Source organism: Notolepis coatsorum, assembly GCF_963971535.1.
Source record: "Notolepis coatsorum genome assembly, chromosome: 2".
In the NCBI taxonomy this organism is placed as follows: domain Eukaryota; kingdom Metazoa; phylum Chordata; class Actinopteri; order Aulopiformes; family Paralepididae; genus Notolepis; species Notolepis coatsorum.
The window spans coordinates 19,732,347-19,753,312 of NC_140166.1; the positions used below are offsets into that span (position 1 = coordinate 19,732,347).

Here is a 20,966-nt window from a genome sequence, read left to right on the forward strand (position 1 = left end):
ATCCTCTCCCCTTGCTGGCTTACAACCGGAGGGACCCTACCAGTATCTCCCGCTACCTTACTAGAGTACCATAGATATAATTCCTAAGATTCAGGTTGTATTATTATCTCCTGCGTAATATGAGAATGGACATACGTTATTGATTTGCCTACGCACATTCCTTTGCCTTATAAGCGCACCTTACGTAAAGTATATTATGTACTATCATTGCTGCTAATAAATACTTAAACCCAGTTTTGTGTGGAACCGAGTCATTGTGGGAAGTGTTCATCATAAGATACCTGTGTACTGTATGGCCAGTAGTAATGTACATAAGACAGTAGTGGTTTAATGATACCATACTTATTAATACAGTCAGGGAATTGTACCCCTCAGTTACAACTAGGTAATGATGGATAGTAGAGTTGACCAGGTTTATCTAGGTAATAATGGATAGTAGAGTTGACCAGGTATAACTAGGTAATACTGGATAGTAGAGTTGACCAGGTATAACTAGGTAATACTGGATAGTAGAGTTGACCAGGTATAGCTAGGTAATACTGGATAGTAGAGTTGACCAGGTATAACTAGGTAATACTGGATAGTAGAGTTGACCAGGTATAGCTAGGTAATACTGGATAGTAGAGTTGACCAGGTATAGCTAGGTAATACTGGATAGTAGAGTTGACCAGGTATAGCTAGGTAATACTGGATATAATTAGGTAATAATACTGGATAGAAGAGTTGGGCAGACCGGCTGGCGTGGTACTAGAGGGCCGCTATGTCTCGGCCGAGGTACTGGGGCATATGCCCATATTAGGAAGTCCGATGAGACTCCCGGCAGAGCAGAGCGTGTCAGCCCCAATGCAGCGCACCTGTGCCAGACAGGCACGGGACAGGTGAGCACAATCAAAGCACAATTAAGCAGGATAGAAAATGGAGACAGAGAGAAGGAATCGTTGTAGTAGCTGAGGCGAAACCTGTGTGGAACGAGAGAAGTGAGTAACGAGGAGAGATCGAGAAGAGGAGGAGATTTTTGTCAGTGTGACCCAATGCTGTGTCTGTCTATTTTTAGAAGCAGAACGATAGGTTATGTATATAACCTAGTTATATGAGTACTGGCTAAGCGTCCCGCTCTTAAGCCATATCGAGATATACCTCATCTCCTGTACCTACTGTACTCCATGAACGAAAACAAAACACCCAAACACTTGACCAGGCCCCGCCCCAGTGGCTTACTATAAGACACCGGGCGTGGTCACCACTCACCCTTCCTCGGAAAGAGTTTTCCATCAGAAAAAAAACCCAAGGGACCTCAGGGCACGCTTAAGAGCGGGACACTTAGCCAGTACTCATATAACTAGGTTATATACATAACCTATCGTTATATACTCGTACTGGCATCGCGTCCCGCTCTTAAGCCATATCGAGATATGTGGTAGAGCGGACGCGAGGCCCGACAAATGTACCCCCTGAGGACCCGTAAGCCCACATCAGGGGGGAGGGGAGTCCCGTCACCCCTCCTTCCTAGTGAACAGGGGGCAGCAGTCAATTCCACCCAAGTGCGAAAAGAGGGAACTAGAACCTCCAAACGCACAGCACAGGCGGGACCACGTGTGACACAACACCTCACGGTCCACACCCACACATCCCTGCTAACCCACTGAAAGGCGGGGGAGGTTCCAGACCTCAGAACCGCCTGGGAAACAGAATCCCCAGTCATGTCCATGAGGTAAAACCTTACAAAGGGACCCGGGGAGAACCATGAGGCCGCAGCACAGATGTCCTCCACCGAGGCCCCTCCTAACAGGGTGGCAGAGGCCGCCACCCACGAATGGAGTGCGCCCTGACACCCCCAGGGGGGGCCAGCCCAGCCAACGTGTAGCAAAGGGCAATGCCCTCGCACAACCAATGGGACAGGCGCTGTTTTGACAGTGCCCTACCAGTGCGAGAGCCACCGTAACAGACAAAAAGCTGATCGGTAGCCCTGAGGTCCTGAGTCCGGCTGAAGTTAAACCCCAAAGCCTGGACCGGACATGACAGGTGAAGGCTCGCCTCTAACTCACTAGCGTGAGGAGGTGGATGAAACGCCTGAAACACAATATCCCTGGAGCGAAAAGAGCTCCGGATATTTTCTGGCACGAAGACTGGATTAGGCCACAGAGTGGCACCGCTATCGACACGAATAGACAGGCACTCAGGCCGCACCGAGAGAGCACAGAGCTCACCCACGTGCTTAGCGGAGGTGATGGCCAGCAGGAACGCAGTCTCGAACGACAGCTGTTCCAAAGGCGCTTGCTCAAGAGGCTCAAACGGGGCCTCGGACAACTGACCGAGGACCAATTGAAGATCCCAACTCGGAGACAGAGAACGTTTCACCAGCTTAAGGCGCGGAGCGCCAAGCAGGAAACGCTTCACAAGAGGGTGGCTGAACAACGTACGCCCTCAAACCCCTCATGACAAGAGGATATAGCCGCAGCATATACCCTCACCGTCGAAGCCGACAGTCAATCAAGGATACACTGAAGGAAGGTAAGGACAGCGTCCAGGGGGCAGGACACCGGGTCCCGGCCCCCCACCTTACACCACTCTTGGAAAAATACGCCACCTACCCGCGTAAACCGCGATAGTGGAGGGAGCATGCGCGTTCCGGATGGTGTCAACCACCGAAGGATCCATCCTCTCCAGACTCACCCTCTCACCAGCCAACGATCAGCGGCTGGCCCAGCACAGGGAACTAACACAGAGACCCGTGCGCTTGAGAGAGGGCCCGCAATGACCAAGGAACAGGCCACGACGGGGCTACCAAGAGCTGGATCAGGAGCGGGAACAACACAGCTGCGCCCCGGTCCGGCGCAATCAGGATCAAGGTCCTGCGCTCCTCAACGTACCCGCCCCAACAACTGACCTAACAGATGTATGGGGGGAAAGAATCCCAGGCGGCCACGGCATCGGTCCCAGACCTGCCTGACTATGTCCGGACGTAATCCCCACTCGTCAGGGTGAGGACCGCCCCGCGACATCACACCTGTACCCACATTCACCCTGCCGGGGATGTGGAGAGCCCTCAGGCTGCGCAGATGGAGAACGCCCATAGCCAGCCGCCCTGTGCAGACGGGGGAGCGTACTCCTCCCTGTCAGTCGATATACGACGCTGACGTCGTATTGTCCGTCCTGATCAAACACCGTTTGAGGACCAGAAGGACCGCCTTCAATACCAACACATTGAACGTAGCGCAGACCGGGCAGCATGGCTTGCCAGCTGCCCCCTACTGCGTTGGTCCGATGCGTCTCCAGCGAGGGAGGCGTCGGTGAAAAACATGACGTGTGACAGCCTACTGCCCATAGGGACCCCCCTGGTGAGGACCCCAGGCCCTCCCCAGGGGGCGAGGTCCCCCAGTACTGACACGGGAACCTTAGCCGCTTCCACTTGCCTCTCACCGGGTCTATTTCCATACTGGAAAAAAACCACCTCCGTAACCTCCTCCTGGGGTGAAGAGGAGGCCAAGAGGGACCACGGAATGAGCAGATGCCATCATACCGAGCAGGCGTATCAGGGACAGCGCCGTAACCGTCCTAGGACGGAACCTCCCGAGCGTGTCGATAACACGCTCTGAGAGGGATGCCCATAGCACTCCACCCGTTGACTGGGAAGAGGAGTACTCTACTTCCAGTCTACAGCAAACCCCAGGCTGGTAGGAATTCCACCACCTGCCTGGTATGAGACCTGACGATCCACCTTGACCGCCAAGGACCAGAACGTTGTCAGGGCAGAATACACTTCGTAACCCCTGATGACGCAGAGGCCCCAGTGCGGCCTCCACGCACTTGGTGAAGATGCGGGGAGCCAGAGAAAAGCCGAACGGCAGCCTCTGGTACTCATACGCTAAACCCTGCAAAGGAAGCGTAGGTAAGCCCTAGGATGGAAGATCGGGGATGCGAATACGCATCCTACAGGTCTATGGAGGAGAACCAGGCCCCCACCTGACAGTGTTCAACAGGTAGGAGATGATCCAAAAAATGCTGAACCTTCCCATGGGACAGGTCCAGCATGGGTCTGACACCCCCCCCTCCCGATTTCTGGGGCACCAGAGAATACCGGGAGGAAAACGCCACGACGATGGCTTGCTTCGTCCACAGAGATTGGATCTCGTTGACCAGAGCTGTCACTGCTGGTGACCCTGACAATAGGGTCTGTACCAAACCTGAAAACGGGTGGGGTTGTGTAAATGCAAGTCCCCGCCTCAGCGTTCTCTCCATCCACTTCGACATATGGCACTGCTGAAGCCATATGTGATGATACTACCAGAGCGCACCCGCCGCCATTCGGTGCTGGTCCGCAATCAACTGTAGATAGGCGGCCCGGTCCCTCCCGCTGTGCGTAGCCAACTCTGAACCCGCCAACCGTGCGGGCAGGGCGTTCCGTGGAATCGGGACAACGGTCCCTGATACAACCCACGAGGCAATCGCACCCAAGGGGGGACCCCGACAGAAAGGGCCGGTTTGATACGGGGGAAGCTGACATCAAACTAGGTGACAAAAGCTCCCCCACTGAACACCCCTCCAGAACATGCTGAGGAGTTATTCTGCAGCTGGACATGCAAGGTGTGAGGCCCCCATGGGTTCCTACACACCGTAGCCCTGCAGTGATATTACTACCACCCAAATCATGCGCGCCTGCCAGACCACTGCCGATCTTGCGGGAGTGGGAGGCACCAACGTGACACCCGGCCTGGCGAAGGCGAGGTCGGGGAAGCCCGCACTGTTTGCCTCAAAAAGGTCTCGAGCCCCCCTGCTGACAACACTTGTAGTTGACAGACGTAACACCAGGCTCAACCAAACACAGCTTATGGTGTGGGAGCCGCTTGACAGCACAACATTCTCATGGACAGACCCAGGCTCAGCCATCAACTGGGTGTCAGCCCCTGTCCCCATGAGAAGCGAAACGTGGGGCCGCATGCGCTTCAACGAAGGCTCGCGGCCCGCAGCCAAAGGAAACAAATCAGAGCCCCTTTTCCGCTGGTGTTAGGGAAGGGAGTGATCGGAGAGCGGGCTGCTCGCGGCAGGACGGCGACGGTTTCTCAGGCCGTGCTCATCCAATATGGCAGATCCCTCGGCCGCCAAGGCTGTCGGCCTTGTGGGCACCTGTTGACTCAACGCCCAGGGTACCTCTGGCGGGGGAAACATGGCCGCCTGTCGAGGGCCTCGCCACAGCCGCTGGCGAGACCGTGCTCTCACCTCTGGCTGCGCGGCGTGAGGCGGTGTGGGGCCTAGGTCCAAAAACGCCCACACTCCAGCGGAAGACCAAAGATCCTCTGCGGAGAGGGGAGCCCTGAGGAGGGACATTTTTTAACTTCTCACCCCCTCAAAGGGAGACTAATCCAACCAAGATGTCTGTAAACAACCGTTGACAGCATCCTAGCCCTCCCTGCGGTTATAGCTTGCGGCTAGGTCAAAGCTAAAAACGTCAACAACCTCGCACGATGTTTCGACGTCGGCTGGCCCTCATGGCCCCGCCACCAGACACCATTTTTGACAGAAAAAACAGCAAGTCGAACAAAGTTACTAATCGCTGCCAATTCCATACCGTGGCGGTACAGCCTTAACACAGCCCACCAGCCACTCACCGGGCCGACCCACCTCATGGCGTCGGCCGGGCGGGGCACTGTTTCAACATGCCAGAGGCAAAGGACTGATGCTAAACACGGAGCACCAGTGGTGGCTGCAACCAGTAACCTCCACTGTGGTGTGCACCATGAAGGGGTTAATGAATAAATGAACTAAAAACACCACCAATATACTGTAGAATGGGCTAGCCCATACACACAACGTTAAGGGGATGCGGACCAGAGAAAACCAGTCCCGCATTCATTCATAATATTCACAAACAGCACACCAGCCCTAGACCTCAGCCCATTCACCCATAAAAAGGTAAGCAAAGCCCCCCGCAATACTCCCACAGTAGACACCGATTGACCGTCAGCATGAATGGTTAAGAGGAGGGAAGACTTTAGACAGACATCCCTCAGCGGGGAGACAAACAGAAACAGTAGCCCAGCATATAGCATAGCGTCAGCCGCGCGCTCCAGGGTAACGGGGAAAACAACAACGTTTACCCAGATATCCTGCCCCTTGTGCCAATACACAACTCGGTTGTCTCACAGGACAACAAGCAGTATTATTAACACCAGCGTCAATGCCTGATGGCACAGATCCTACCTGAGTGCGAGGTAGCTCGATAGCTACACATCGCACGCTGTCCCTCAAGCTGCTGTAAAAGACGAGGAAACACAGGACAGGCCCGATGCGGGAATGCATCAAAACGCATCCAGCTGCAGGGCCGCAGAACCCATACGGCGCCGTTGGAACATGCCGAAGATTCTAGGGGAGCCAAATCTCCGGCATTGTTCAATTTCTCTTTACACTTCATACTCGCTATCACTAGTTACACAGGGTGCAAGCATCCGCCATGATGGAAACGAAAAAGAGGAAGGGTGAGTGGTGACCACGCCCGGTGTCTTATAGTAAGCCACTAGGGCGGGGCCTGGTCAAGTGTTTGGGTGTTTTGTTTTCGTTCATGGAGTACAGTAGGTACAGGAGATGAGGTATATCTCGATATGGCTTAAGAGCGGGACGTGATGCCAGTACGAGTATATAACCCTGCTGTGTGCCATAACCTTCGATAGTCTGAGAACCCACTGGTGTATTGACCCGTGCTTGCCCAACATCTCTTCTCTCGGATCAGCCCCTGCCCGTATGAGAACCGATCCCCATATACTGACCCCGCTATCGGACAACGACGATTTTCATGGATTACAGACTGGCTGACACTGGCTAACCGCTGTTAAACTTGATTCTACCTTGTGCCGTGTGTATTTAATTAATTCCAGAGTCTGTCACATAGTTTTAAAGTTTAAATTAAAAATAACAGACCAACTAACCACAGTAATAAAATAAACATAAGTTAATTAAAGGGGAATGCAATCCATTTAAGAATTCACATATTTTCTCCCTGTGCCCCAGGACAGTTCAGTCAGAATTTGTGAACACACACCACATTCTCAGAAAGCTAGAAATCAAAGAGAGAATCCTCCAATCTGTGATGTCACTGGGATGTAAAATCGGTGGCTGCTCCATAGACAATGAATGGGACTTCAGTTCCCACTTCCCTGTACCTCTTCTTCTGTGGGTAATAAGGTCACATCGTCAGCATATTGAAGCTCAAAGATCTGTTGGGTATGGCTCTTGGTATGGGCTTGGAGGCATTGGATGTTAAACAGTAACCAAGTGTCACTGTGAGAGAGCTTTATGACAGTGGTGAGAAGGAGGTTGAATATCACAGGTGCCAGAATGCCGGCGTGTTTGACCCCAACCTGGATACCGAATACATCATCTGAGTGGAGGCTGCCGGTGATGCTCCTGGCTTGCATCCCAATGTGGAGCTGTGACAGGATGGACAGGGCGGACAGGACGGACAGGATGGACAGGATGGACAGGATTGACAGGATGTTGGAGACACGGAGTCTGGAGAGCTGTTACAGGGCGGATAGGATGTTGGAGACACAGAGTCTGGAGAGCTGTTACAGGGCGGATAGGACGTTGGAGACACGGAGTCTGGAGAGCTGTTACAGGGCGGACAGGACGTTGGAGACACAGAGTCTGGAGAGCTGTTTCTAGAGCGTCTCATGGTTGATGATGTTAGAAGCCTTAAGTCAATAAAGGCCTTTAGTTTGTACTTTTTTTTTTATCAAGTCTTATCAAGTTGACAACAGCAAACAACACAATATAATAAAGCATTACATCACACGCAGGAGTGGGTTGTGAGAATTAGACCATGCCTAGGGGTGGTCGTTAGACCCAGGGGTGGTCGTTAGACCCCCTAGGCATGGTCTAATTCTCACAACCCACGACTGCACGTGGTGTAATGGCTTTTATACAACTGGCACATTCATCCAACCTTATTGCTATACAATAAACACACATTAATTAAAGATTTATTGAAAAAACCATCCGCAGAAAAAGTAGTTCCCAAAAAAAAAGAAGAGAAGTTGCCTCCATGTGGAAGCAGCTCGGAAGTGCATCCAACTGTTCTCAGTAAGACATCCAACAAACTAAGACATCCAACTGTCTCTCAATTAAGACATCCAACAAACTAAGACATCCAACTGTCTTTCAACTAGACATCCAACAAACTAAGACATCCAACTGTCTCTCAATTAAGACATCCAACAAACTAAGACATCCAACTGTCTCTCAACTAAGACATCCAACAAACTAAGACATCCAACTGTCTTTCAACTAGACATCCAACAAACTAACACATCCAACTTTTCTTTTGTTTTGAACCTACTTTCTATACAGAACTTCATTCTTAGATGCTTCTATAGAAAGTAGGTAAAACAAATAAAAAAAAAGTTTTCTTTGCCCTATATAGCTATATAGGGGGGGGGGGGGGACAGTTCTCTTTGCCCTATAAGAGTTGTTTCCTTTTTTTTTTTTTTTTAAACCTACTTTCTATAGAAGCAGCTGGGAGGTGCGCTGTTTTAAGTGAGTGTGGGTTATTGAATTGATTGATTGATTGATTGCTAATTTTATTACTGTCCGTCTTGTTTCCAACTGGTTAAGTTTAGGCACTCTTTCGAAGTCGCTCTCTTTCGAAGTTGGTTAAGGTTAGAGTTTGGAATCAGGGCTGGTGGTCTATCGCTCTGCTCTAAAGACAAACTCTAACCTTAACCAACTTCGAAAGAGAGCGACTTCGAAAGAGTGCCTAAACTTAACCAGTTGGAAACAAGGCGGACAGTAATAAAATTAGCAATCAATCAATCAATCGCTAATTTTATTACTGTCCGCCTTGTTTCCAACTGGTTAAGTTTAGGCACTCTTTCGAAGTCGCTCTCTTTCGAAGTTGGTTAAGGTTAGAGTTTGGAATCAGGGCTGGTGGTCTATCGCCCTGCTCTAAAGACAAACTCTAACCTTAACCAACTTCGAAAGAGAACGACTTCGAAAGAGTGCCTAAACTTAACCAGTTGGAAACAAGGCGGACAGTAATAAAATGTGCAATTAATCAATCAATCAATTTGCGCGATTTTTATTTTGTTCCACAATGACTCATGACCCATCAATTACATCATCCAACAGTGTTTAAGGCCCCGTTTAGACTAGCGTTTTGTGAACAGAAACCGCAAAAGTCATCTTGCGGTTTCACTTTTAATTTTACGTTTAGACGAGCGTTTTGGGATGGAATTCTGCGTGCAGACGACGCTGTAACGACTCGGGACGACGGAGCCCCACTGTCACACGATTGGCGCATATGTCACATGACGTGCTGTGAAGACCCGCCCTACTCTGCCTCTGATTCGCAGACTGTGGATGGGGAATGTGATTGCACCAAAGCAGAGTCACTCACAGACAGAGGGTCCAGTCATGCCGCGGGACAGATTCTTGTGTATTTAACCGTTTCACTGCCACACGACAGCCGGTTGTGTGATAGTAAGGGTTAACCTTCTGTCGTGTGGCAGTGAAAGGGTTAAAAGTACTGCCAATGTAGCCTTCAGGTGATCTCCGTTGATATAAGTCAGACATACTTGCTTTGTTTACGTCTCGGCTACTGGCGCATACCTGCTACCTGTGACGTAAGCAGTACGCGCGACCAGAGCCGTGACAACCCTTTCGTCATCGTTTTAACAGATTTATACGTTTTGATAGTTTAGACGAGATCGCAAAGCTTTTGCGTTTCTAGGAATTCCACTCTGGAAGGTAGTCTCACTTTTTTGCGGTTTCACCCCGTAAAAACGCCGTTTCCGTATAAACGAAAGGCACATCAGCAAAAATATTTTTGCGGATTCACCTGCTAGCGTTTCCGTCTAAACGGGGCCTAAGAAACGAACACATTCGCCGTGACAGAATCGTTTTTCATTTAGTCTTTATGACCCTATCACCATATCCTTTCGTAATATTTATTGTCCGGCGTGTCCGCCATCCTGCTTTCACTTCTAAAAACTTGCACGGCGGAGTGATAGTAATGCGGTTGTGGGCGGGTCCTGGGACCAAGAGCATGGGGTTAGTACAAATACCCACGTGTAACTTGACTGTTTCAGCCAATCAGAATCGAGAAATTTGCATGCCGTTAACTAGGGATGTCCCGATCCGATCACGTGATCGGAATCGGCGTCGATCACGTGCTTTTCAGAGTATCGGGGATCGGGAAAAAATAATAATACAAATCGGCAGTCAAAAAAAGAAAAATTGTATTCAACAAACATGACCATGTCCACGTCTTAAACTCATACGGAGGCCTTAGTTTTGGTTTTAAATTACATATAATATATCATCATTAATGTATTTATTGTCACACAGAGCAGAATAATTTTCCACAACAAACACATTCCCCTTTAATTTTCACCGTTGCAACAAACACCCCTTTAATTTAGACGCTACACGCGGCTCGACCACATAACAACAACAGTACAACACGTCTCTCCCGAAACACGGTTAATATCCACTGACTTGAGCAGCTAGACTTAATGTCAGAATGAATGAATGAATGAATGAATGAATGAATGAAAACTTTATTTAACAGATTGCAGAATGGGTACAATACAGTACGGCTCAATACATACAATTGTTAAGGGGATGCAGACCTGAGAAAGACGTTTGTCTTGTTTCCATCAGGGTCCCCCATTTTCAATTCATATAGACATTTATGACATACACAACATACATGACATTTATGGCATAGGGACATATAGGTATTTAGTACTGATACATTTGTGACATAACGGTATTCAAATATACAGTACTGTTACCCCTAGATCCTGACAGAGTATATACATATAATGGGGAGGGAACTGTACATTAGGAGGGGGTGGGTGGGTGGGAGGGAAATATACATACGGCGGGGAGGGAATATATACATGCGGTGGTGAGGAGACTGTCTATTAGGAGGTGGTGGGGGTTTTGGGCATTTACGGTGGCCAGTTTCGAATTGCAGCCTCCCGTAGGTGCTCTTTAAGAGCTGTTTTGAATGTGGGCAGGGATTCACATTCCTTTACAGCTTTGGGTAGGGCGTTCCACATTGTTGTGGCATAATTGCGAAACGTGTTTAGTCCCTTGTTTGAGCCGAATCTGGGTTTAACATGATTTGTTGAGCTTCCTCTGGTGTAGTGGTTGTGGTATTCACTGACCTTTGGGAAGTATTTTGACATGTACATGGGCACCCCGGTCGTATAGTGTATCTTGTAGACCAGGCCCATTGCAAGTTGCTGTACTCTGTCGTCTACTCTAAGCCATCCTAGGTTGGCAAAGTGGGCAGGGGTGAGGTGGGTTCTGGGGTTCAGGTCAAGTAGTAGTCTGACCAGTTTGTTTTGTGATGTTTGTAATTTTGTTTTAAGCGCCTTTGAGGTGCTTTGGTACCATGAGGTGCACGCATAGTCATAGTACCCTTGAATGAGTGCTCCTGCCAGAGTCTTCAGGGTATTCTTGTTTACCAGAGAGGAGATCCGGTACAAGAATCTAGTTCGTTGGTTGACTTTTTTTTATTACATTGGATGCCATTTTGTCACAGGAAAGATTTGCCTCTAGGATGGAACCCAGGTAGGTAATTTCGTCTTTCCTTGTGACAATATTGTCACCCACTGTAACTGAGAATCCGTCGGTCTTGCTGAGTTTGTTATTTGAACCGAAGAGAATGGACTCTGTTTTGCCCATGTGTAATGATAGTTTGTTATCAGCGAGCCATATGCAGATTTTGCCTAGTTCCGTGCTGAGGGTTTTTTCAACCTGCAATTTGTTCTTGTCAGAGACCAGCAGGGCTGAGTCGTCCGCAAACAGGAACAAGTTGCAGTCACAGGCTGACGACATGTCATTTGCATAAATTAGGAAGAGTAGCGGTCCTAGTATGCTTCCTTGTGGAACACCACAGCTCACTGTGAGGGGGGGGGATAGAGTACCGTTTACCTCTACCATCTGTTCTCTCCCCTCCAGGTAGGATTGCATCCAGCTCACTGATAAGCTATCAAAACCAATTGCTTTTAGCTTGTCCATTAGAATGGAGTGATTGACAGTGTCGAAGGCCTTTTGTAGGTCCAGCATGACCATGCCGCAGTATTTGCCCGCGTCCACCTCTTGTTTGATGTGGTCGTTCAAATAGAGGAGGCATGTGTCAGTGGAGTGGGACGTTCTGAAGCCAGATTGGAATTCGTAGATTAGAGGTTTGGAACTAAGCATTTTAAAATAGAAAGTCAAGCCAGTTGCAATGTTTGCAAGGAGGACAGCCGGCTGGAGGCGAAGTTTTCAGACTAACTTTTGGAGGATAACGTTACGTGACTGAGGATTATTGTCGGCGTTTCAGACCAGAATGGACCATTACGTAAGTCGAACACTGAATGTATACTAATGTGCAAACATATATTGAAACTTTTAATATTTCTCATATTGAAGCAGAAGCACATTTCTCAGGGTGAATGTAATAACAAACGCCTCCGCGCTCGCGCCCCGGACTATAGGCAACAGATGGGCTTGTCTCGCTCTGCCAGTTTCTGACAAAAATGCGTCAAAATTGATTACTATTAGTGAAAGATCGGATCGGAAATGATCGGATCGATAGATATTTAAAATCACATGCTCGGGATCGGATCGGAAGCAAAAAAAGGCGATCGGGACATCCCTACCGTTAACCCTTTAATCGCCAAAAACGCCGTAGGACGTCTTTCCCCGCCATGCTCATTCTGCCAAATACGCCGTACCACGTCTTTGATATCAATATTTCAAAAATCTGTGATCGAAATCATATTTCTCCCCCGGAGACCTGAGATCTCCTGTTGGTCCCCTCTCAACTCTCCAACGGTTCAAGAGCGCCATCTGGTGGCCGATCGGCGGATCGCCCAAACAGGAAGTGATGCGCCGGAAGTGGTGCTCGCCCATATTTCGTCTGGGCACTCGCTATCGTTAGCGGGACTCCATCTTGATACACTGGACATCGATCGGTTGCAAATAACTCGATAAACAACATGATTTGGACGTATATACTATTATACAACCTGGAAATGGTTCGCATATTTCTACATCCCATAATAGGAAAATTTCTGTTCCACGCTCATCGCCCAACGCTACGAGGAAGCTACGGTAAGATTCAACGTTATTTTCTAACGTGTTCGATACTAACTGCTTTAATGATCATATCACCCACACTAGATGAATCATATAACGTTGGCCACGGAATTATAAACGACCCCCCCCCCCCCATCCGGTCAACATCAGATGATCAGTAGTAACTTCTAGAAGCACGTCCATTTGAAATTTTTTATCTCGCGCAGATTGCTATCAAACTGTATTTGATCATCAATATAATGCATTTGGGGTTCTGGAGAAAGCTGCAGAAAACGATAAAAACATACTTATACTTTAGACCGTATTTTAGTATGAATATGTGAATGAAAAAGTATAACGTTGCTACACCCTGAACAATAGATATAGGACGTTGAATGGGCCATAGTAATGTCAATTTAGCAATACAATTTAAAAAGTTATAGCCCTGCAAAGAAGGGGAACTTCTCCATATTAAATAGGGCTGGCGGAGGATGGTAAATTATGAATTTAAGCATGGCGATCAAAGGGTTAATATAAACATCAACAGTAACAACAACAATAATAATAATAATGAAAAAACTATAATAAATAATAAATACAGATCTAAACCTAACTAGGGCTGTCCCCGACTAAGGATTTTGATGGTCGATTATGATTGGCCAAAATTTGCCGTTAGTCGACTATTGGTCGACAAAAAATTAATAAAAAAAAAGTATAATATTTTAAATATTTCTTTTTAATTTTATTAAATTTAAAAAAAAAATGTATCATTCCATTTGGGCTGTGGGGGTGCTTAATGTCTGAAGGAGTCGACTGAAGGCTTCTTGTCCTCTGCAAAAGCATGCAATTGGTCCACTGATGGATACATCTTGATATTTGTCTAGTCTAGTGCAGTGATGCCACAGATTACTTGTAAAAGTAATCTGATTACTGATTACTGATTACTCCTTTAAAAAGTAATCTAAGTTACTTTACTGATTACTTGATTATCAGAGTAACTTAGTTACTTTGAAAGTAACTAGGTTACGAAGTCGTCGTCGTTCCCCCAACAGTTTTTTTTAAACGCTTTATTGAAAGTGCATAAATAGTTTTTAACTTGTTTCTCTGCACATAACGTAAATTGTTAAACTAGTGCTTCAGCTTCTGTACCATCAAGTATGGTAAAGCAACAGTCTATGATGCTCACAGCATTAGAGCAGCCAGCCAGTGGTTTTACAAAACCAGTGTATCACATCTAACAAATGCAGGCTGAACTATTATTTCAATTATATCAACTGTAACTATTAAATTGTTTTTATAAATGTCTCTCTATAAACATACAATCAGTCTCTCTTTAACATGTAAATTAACTGTAAATCTGGCAAATAAGAGCTTTTGCTCTGCCACCATCAACCCTCCTGTACCTAGTCGAAGCGTCGGCTAGTGTTGTGATTCCAGATGCTTTCAATGCAATTGGATGTGCTGTTTTTAGCGGTAGACAGTATTTTGTTTCCTCCGCCGTGAAGTAGTGACTGAGGCTACGTTTAGACAAGCGTTTTGGGGTGGAATTCTGAACAGAAACCGCAAAAGTCATCTTGCGGTTTCACTTTTAATTTTGCCAAGCGTTTTGGGGTGGAATTCTCCGACTACGGAGCCCTGCTGTCACACGATTGGCGCATATGTCACATGACGTGCTGTGAAGACCCGCCCTACTCTGCCTCTGATTCGCAGACTGTGGATGGGGAATGTGATTGGACCAAAGCAGAGTCACTCAGACAGAGGGACCAGTCACGCCGCGGGACACATTCTTGTATTTAACCCTTTCACTGCCACACCACGTCACTCCCAAAAGAAAAACAGCTCAAAATTTATTTTTGACTGTCGAAAACGAAATAAAATACTGCATTCCGCCTGCATTATGAATTTATGATGAGATAGTAACGAAATAGTAATGCACAGCCACTTGGACAAGTAACTGCAATCAGATTACTGGCTTTTAAAGATTAACGCGTTAGATTACTATTTTCGGGGGAAAGTAATCAGATTACAATAACGCGTTACTTAGTAACGCGTTACTGGCATCACTGGTCTAGTGTGTTCATTAGATGGGTGAAATCCTCTTTCAGTGCCTCTGTGCCTGTTTTCGTAGGCAGTTAGCCTCTGGTATGCATGCCATTAGCGTTAGCCACGCTTCTAGGCCTCTTTTCTTTTGGAAAGAATGATAAAAAAATTAAAAATAAAAAAAAATTATTAATATTTTTTTTATTATTTTTTTTATTATATTCGACTAAGAGGTTGGCTAGTCGACTACGGCTCCTTTCGACCGATTAGTCGACTAATCGACTAATAGGGGTCAGCCCTAAACCTAACTAATAAATACAAAATACAAATATACCAAATAAAGATAAAAACTAAAAACACACCACAAACACAAAGGACTAGGGGTGTAACGGTACACAGAAGCCACGGTTCGGTACGTACCTTGGTATTGGGGTCACGGTTCGGTACGAGTTCGGTACAACAGAAAAATAATATTTATAATAATTTTTTTTATTTTAATTTTTTTATTTATATATTATATTTATGATAATTATTATAATAATTATTATTAAATAGAATACTTTTCTATAGGCTTGCCGTGGTAATTAGTGATACTGGTGTCATTCTGTGTTCAGGCATCCACTTGCTTACTCCCCCTTTAAACTTATCCTTGCTAGGTTTCAGTTCAGAGAGAATTTTACTTCACGACCAGACTGAACAGATGACATATTACAACAATGGCAGAGGATTATTTGGATTTAAACACAGTGGAGCTCAGATGATCTGTCCGGAAAAGTAGGTTTCTTCTTTTTATTTGATTGTGCGCCTAATGTTGATGTGTTTACCTCGCGAGTGCCTGCATGTGGGTGTGTTTGCGCTGTGGGGCGTATTCGTTGCATGGGTGCGCGTACCGCACCGTGACGGCCGTCCCGTAAATTCGCGGGACGAATACACGTACCGTTACACCCCTACAAAGGACATTAGACAAAAATGTTGTACAATCACGTTGTACTGTATTGTGCAATGACAATAAAGCTTTCTACTAGACAGACATTCCTCCCCCCCCCCCCCAAGACCGCCGGATTTCCCAGGACCAACACCCTGCCCCCACTCCGCCGCTACATGGAGCTTTTGACCAACTCGGCCGCCGCAGTCCACATTTCAATACCGCCTGTCCCACCCCAACCACCCAAATAAATAATGTCCAGCAATGTCACGGACCAGTGAATTACCGTGAGATTCTCAGGTTCTTTCCATCTCATAGCGATACGTTTCTTGGCTGCTGTAACGCCTGCCAGAATAATTATTTTCTGTTGTATGGATGTTGGACCGGGAGTCGGCCACCAGTCCCAGGAGATACGTCCTATGAATATAATTTAAATGAATTTGTTGATGATTAGGGTTGTGGGAGGCTAATATAGCATTTGCCCAAACGTTGTCCCAGTCATCAGGGTATAACTCTGGGATGTCCCCTCTTGTGGTTGTCCTGTCGCCGATAAGCCAGACAAAGGGGTGTGGGTGCAACGCCTGACAGCCCTGACACACCAGTCGCGTCCGAAGGCAGGCGGGCGGGCGGACGACCAGCGCTTCACTTTCACTCCCATGTTAAAGGCCAACTTGCAGGTTGTATTTTTGTTCAATAAACAATGTGACTACTCTAGGCCAACGGTGACTTTCATGAAGAGGGAAAAATAATTACGACCTCACACGACCTCACTCCATGTCGCCTGGCCCCTTAACAGTACAATTCTTATGGAATTGCAAGAAGCCACATATTAAGACTGTGCCCCTTAAGACGAAAACAAGATGGAGGTCCTAGTTGACCAAATTTTTTATGGTTCTCGTGGTGCTCTGATAGTGTGGTTTGATCCTGAGGCGAATGTTGCTTGGCGCTCCATTGAGAAAAACATAACACAGCCATATACATTACAGGATGTAGCCAAAATTCCCATGGAATTTGTAAAAAACGAAATCTGGTTCAGTAACAACCAACCTAATTCTAACATGGCAATCGACTAATCACAGTTGGCACTCCAAATCTCCCATATTTAATAATCATAATCTTTTGACTAGCCTATACATTTTCTTCAAAGAAGCAGCAAGGAAATTAACTCACTTTCAGACATGGATGAAAGAGGTCTCCATGAATTCCAGGACATAAAATCAAGCTTTAACATAACTGACAATTCTTAAAATCAAGCTTTAACATATCTGACAATTCTTTAAATCAAGCTTTAACATATCAGAATTGTTACGTTTGTGTATTAGTAGTGTGGCATTGTATGGGAAAGGTATTCTCCAGCTACCAGTAACTAGTCTTGAGGACTGCATACTTTTTTTGCAAACCAAAATACTATACTTTATACTTATAGCACATGCATGAGCCTGGTCTCTTTTGAAAGATGACATTCTGAAGTTTCTGATACAATAAAGAAGATTGTGAACTTGAGTTGTAGAAAAACTTGTTACTCAAGTTTTTCTGTAGTAGTTAGTAGTCCAGAAGTAGTATTTCCCCCAAAGATTGGTATGGCTGAAAAGACACAATGGGTCCATAGCTTGAAGTATTGTGTAGTACATGTCCAAATTTCATAGACATCCGTTCAGAAATGAGTAATTAGGACAGATTTTAGTAAACTGTGTAGCGTTCCTGGTTTCCTTTTCCTCATAGACTTCGATTAATTCTGCGTTTTTTCTCTTCCTGTTTTCGCTTGTGACTTTTCACCTAGATCCCTGATTCGTACATCCCCACGTGGGGTATCATTGGAAAGCCACACTCATTGGCTACAACCCCAAGAGTCGGGAGTGGTATTTGCGCAATACCGTGTACTTCGCGCACGCCTCACATATCGGCATGTAACTCGAGAACCGCTGAACGGATTTTGTCACCTGAAAGGGCTATCGACAGGCAACAAATGGGGCTTTAATTCAATTGTAAAATATGCACACCCGAGCCACTAGAGGTTGCCAAAGTGCCGGTGGGCAAATCGTCCTCAAGAGGGCCCACATGTGGGCCGTTGCAAGTTAAGAGGCTAACAGAGGAGTTTAAGTGTGTGAAGGTGAGAACAGAGTTGTTGCTATCAGGGAGCAAATATACAGTAGTTAGTAACATAGTCCTAAATCCTACTAGAGGGAGGAAATGGAACCCAAGACAGGCAGTACAGGAAGCAGAGGCAGCTCCTAGGCATACAGACATTGGACCTCATTCTGTTCGTAAGTATCTTCGTAAATATCTTTGTAAAAAGTTCGTACTAACAAATTTACGAAGATACTCCTCCGGATTCCTGAACGTGTGAAACTGTCTCTGTAAGTGGCCAAAATCATCGCAGCTGGGTTCCCATGAATGAAGAACATCACTGATTCTTAAACTGGAAGTGCGTTCATGTACACCTTCATTTGAATACATAAACGCCCTACCAGCTCCTTATAAGGAGAGGCTATCCATTGCGTCTGCTTCGTGTTGACCCTTAATTATTAATTATTCAACAGATAGCGCAAAAGCAATCTGCGACTGATCAAAATTAGATTAGATTAGATTCAAATGTGTTGTCATCATACAGCACAAGTACAATACAACAAAAATATATTGTATGTAGCATCTATCTATCTACACGTTGTGTTGTGGTGGCCATCAGGGGCCATGTGGTAGGGTATGTAGCATCTATCTATCTACACGTTGTGTTGTGGTGGCCATCAGGGGCCATGTGGTAGGGTATATAGCATGTATCTATCTACACGTTGGGTTGTGGTGGCCATTAGGGGTCATGTGGTGTATGTTTTATTATAAATAAGTAAATATTACACTATAGTATATTATATCACATGATTATATACCTGCTACTAGCTCCACCTTCTCTCCTGGGTCTCCCTCTGTGTAGAGTGTCGGGTGACAGCGGTAGCCAATCTGGCTGATTAGACTGGCGGGCAAAGCCATGGTGTCTCTTCCAATCAACACGCAGGGACGACGCTCATTAGCCAATGGAAGGGGCAGCATCTCCATCTTCTCCTGGACTGGAACAATGAGACAGAAGGGGAGGGGTTTCACCACAACTAGGACATCATTGGTCAAGGGACAGTCCCCTGAGCATCGGGTCCCCCCCAGGGCTGTGTTCTCAGTCCTCTGCTGTACTCACTGTACACACATGACTGTGTGGCCAGGTTCAGCTCCAACTCCATAGTGAAGTTTGCGGACGACACAGTGGTGGTGGGGCTGATCTCTAACAATGACGAGAAGGCCTACCAGGCGGAGGTTGATGTACTGACACGTTGGTGCTGGGATAACAGCCTTCTCCTGAACATTGATAAAAAGGAGCTGATCGTGGATTTTAGGAGAGTACAGCAGGGGACACACAAGCCACTATGGATAAATGGGGCTATCGTAGACAGGGTGAGCAGTTTTAAGTACCTGGGAGTCCACATCACAGAGGACCTGACATGGTCAACTCACATAGCCACTGTGGTCAAAAAGGCGAAACAGTGCCTCTACTACCTGAGACAATTAAGGAAGTTCAGAGTATCAGGGAAGATACTCCACTCCTTCTATTCCGGGGCTGTAGAGAGCATTCTGACTGGGAACATCACTGCCTGGTTTGGAAACAGCACGGCCCAGGATAGGAAGGCCTTACAAAGAGTGGTGCGCTCAGCAGAATGGACTACGGGTATTGCACTACCACCCCTGCAGGACTTATACAATAGGAGGTGCAAATCCAGAGCCTGTAGAATAATGAAGGACCCTCACCACCCCAATAACAGCCTGTTCAAGCTGCTGCGGTCAGGCAAGCGCCTCCGTATACACGCAACAAGAACAGAGAGACTAAGGCTCAGCTTCTTCCCTCAGGCCATCAGAACAATGAACACTGATCTCTCCACACACAAGCACACATGAACACACACTTACACACACACAACACAACATTCTGCACTCACACACAGACAAACGCACCATAGGTAACTTTAAACACACAAGAAAAGGTCACTTTAAAGGAAGGAAAAGGACACTTTAAGAAAATAACTTGTTGTGATTGTTGTACCTTTTATTATTATTACTATTCTATTGTTTTTATTGTACAATCGAAGTGGGCATGGCCAACCGCATTTCACTGTATGACCTGGTATGTATGTGATGAATAAAACTCTTGAATCTTGTAAGCAGATGATTAGCATTAAAGGGATAAACCCTGGCCCTATTTCTTGATTACCAGTAGTGATGTTGTTGATCAGTAGAGACCTTTCTCAGCTCAATCCATGCTGTTCCTCATACTAGCTCTGACTATTTTGCCAAAAAAACAATGCAAAGTAAAATGGGGTCAAACTCCTGTCTTTACAAGCTGACTGATGGTAACTGAAATGTACTCCACAGTGCATACATAAGGTAACTGAAATATATTTTGTGTGTACTGTGAAGTCAATTTAAATTACATTCAGTCAGCTTGTACAGACAGGAACTTGACCCCATTGACTTTGCATTGGTTGGCGGCTAGCTATCCGGAGCTAGAATGAGAAACAGCATGGATTGTCCTGAGAAATTACTTTACTGATCAACAACATCATTGGTCAGTAGGAAATAGGGCCAGGTTTCCAAAAACCAGAATATCCCTTTAATATCTACATCCAGTCACCTGGAAGGACGTAGGCTGTGACCTGGAAATTACTCGTCACTTGCCAATCTGCAAAGTGTTTATAAAACTATCCTTTACCTTAGCTCAAACATATCCCTTACCATAACCCTACCATTAAGCAGGTCAAGTAATTTGAGTATGTTAGATAGGTTCCAATCTGGCATCATTGCAATATAAGCTGGTAGCTTTCTGACAATGGCCTTAACACTTTGAATGCCCAACCCGAGTTTTCTCGGGTTTACCCCCCGCGGGTTGAATGCCCATAAC

General features: G+C 46.4%; 1 protein-coding gene across 1 annotated transcript in view; it reads right to left on the reverse strand.

Annotated features, from left to right (window-relative positions):
• Positions 1-20,966, reverse strand: part of LOC311248176 (nucleus accumbens-associated protein 2-like) — a gene marked incomplete at both ends in the record, with an annotated part of 69,535 nt that overhangs the window by 25,769 nt on the left and 22,800 nt on the right. Inside the window, one exon of the mRNA XM_084337971.1 lies at positions 18,916-19,092. Within this exon, the coding sequence (XP_084194097.1) occupies positions 18,916-19,092 (177 nt within the window). The remainder of the gene's footprint in view (positions 1-18,915; positions 19,093-20,966) is intronic.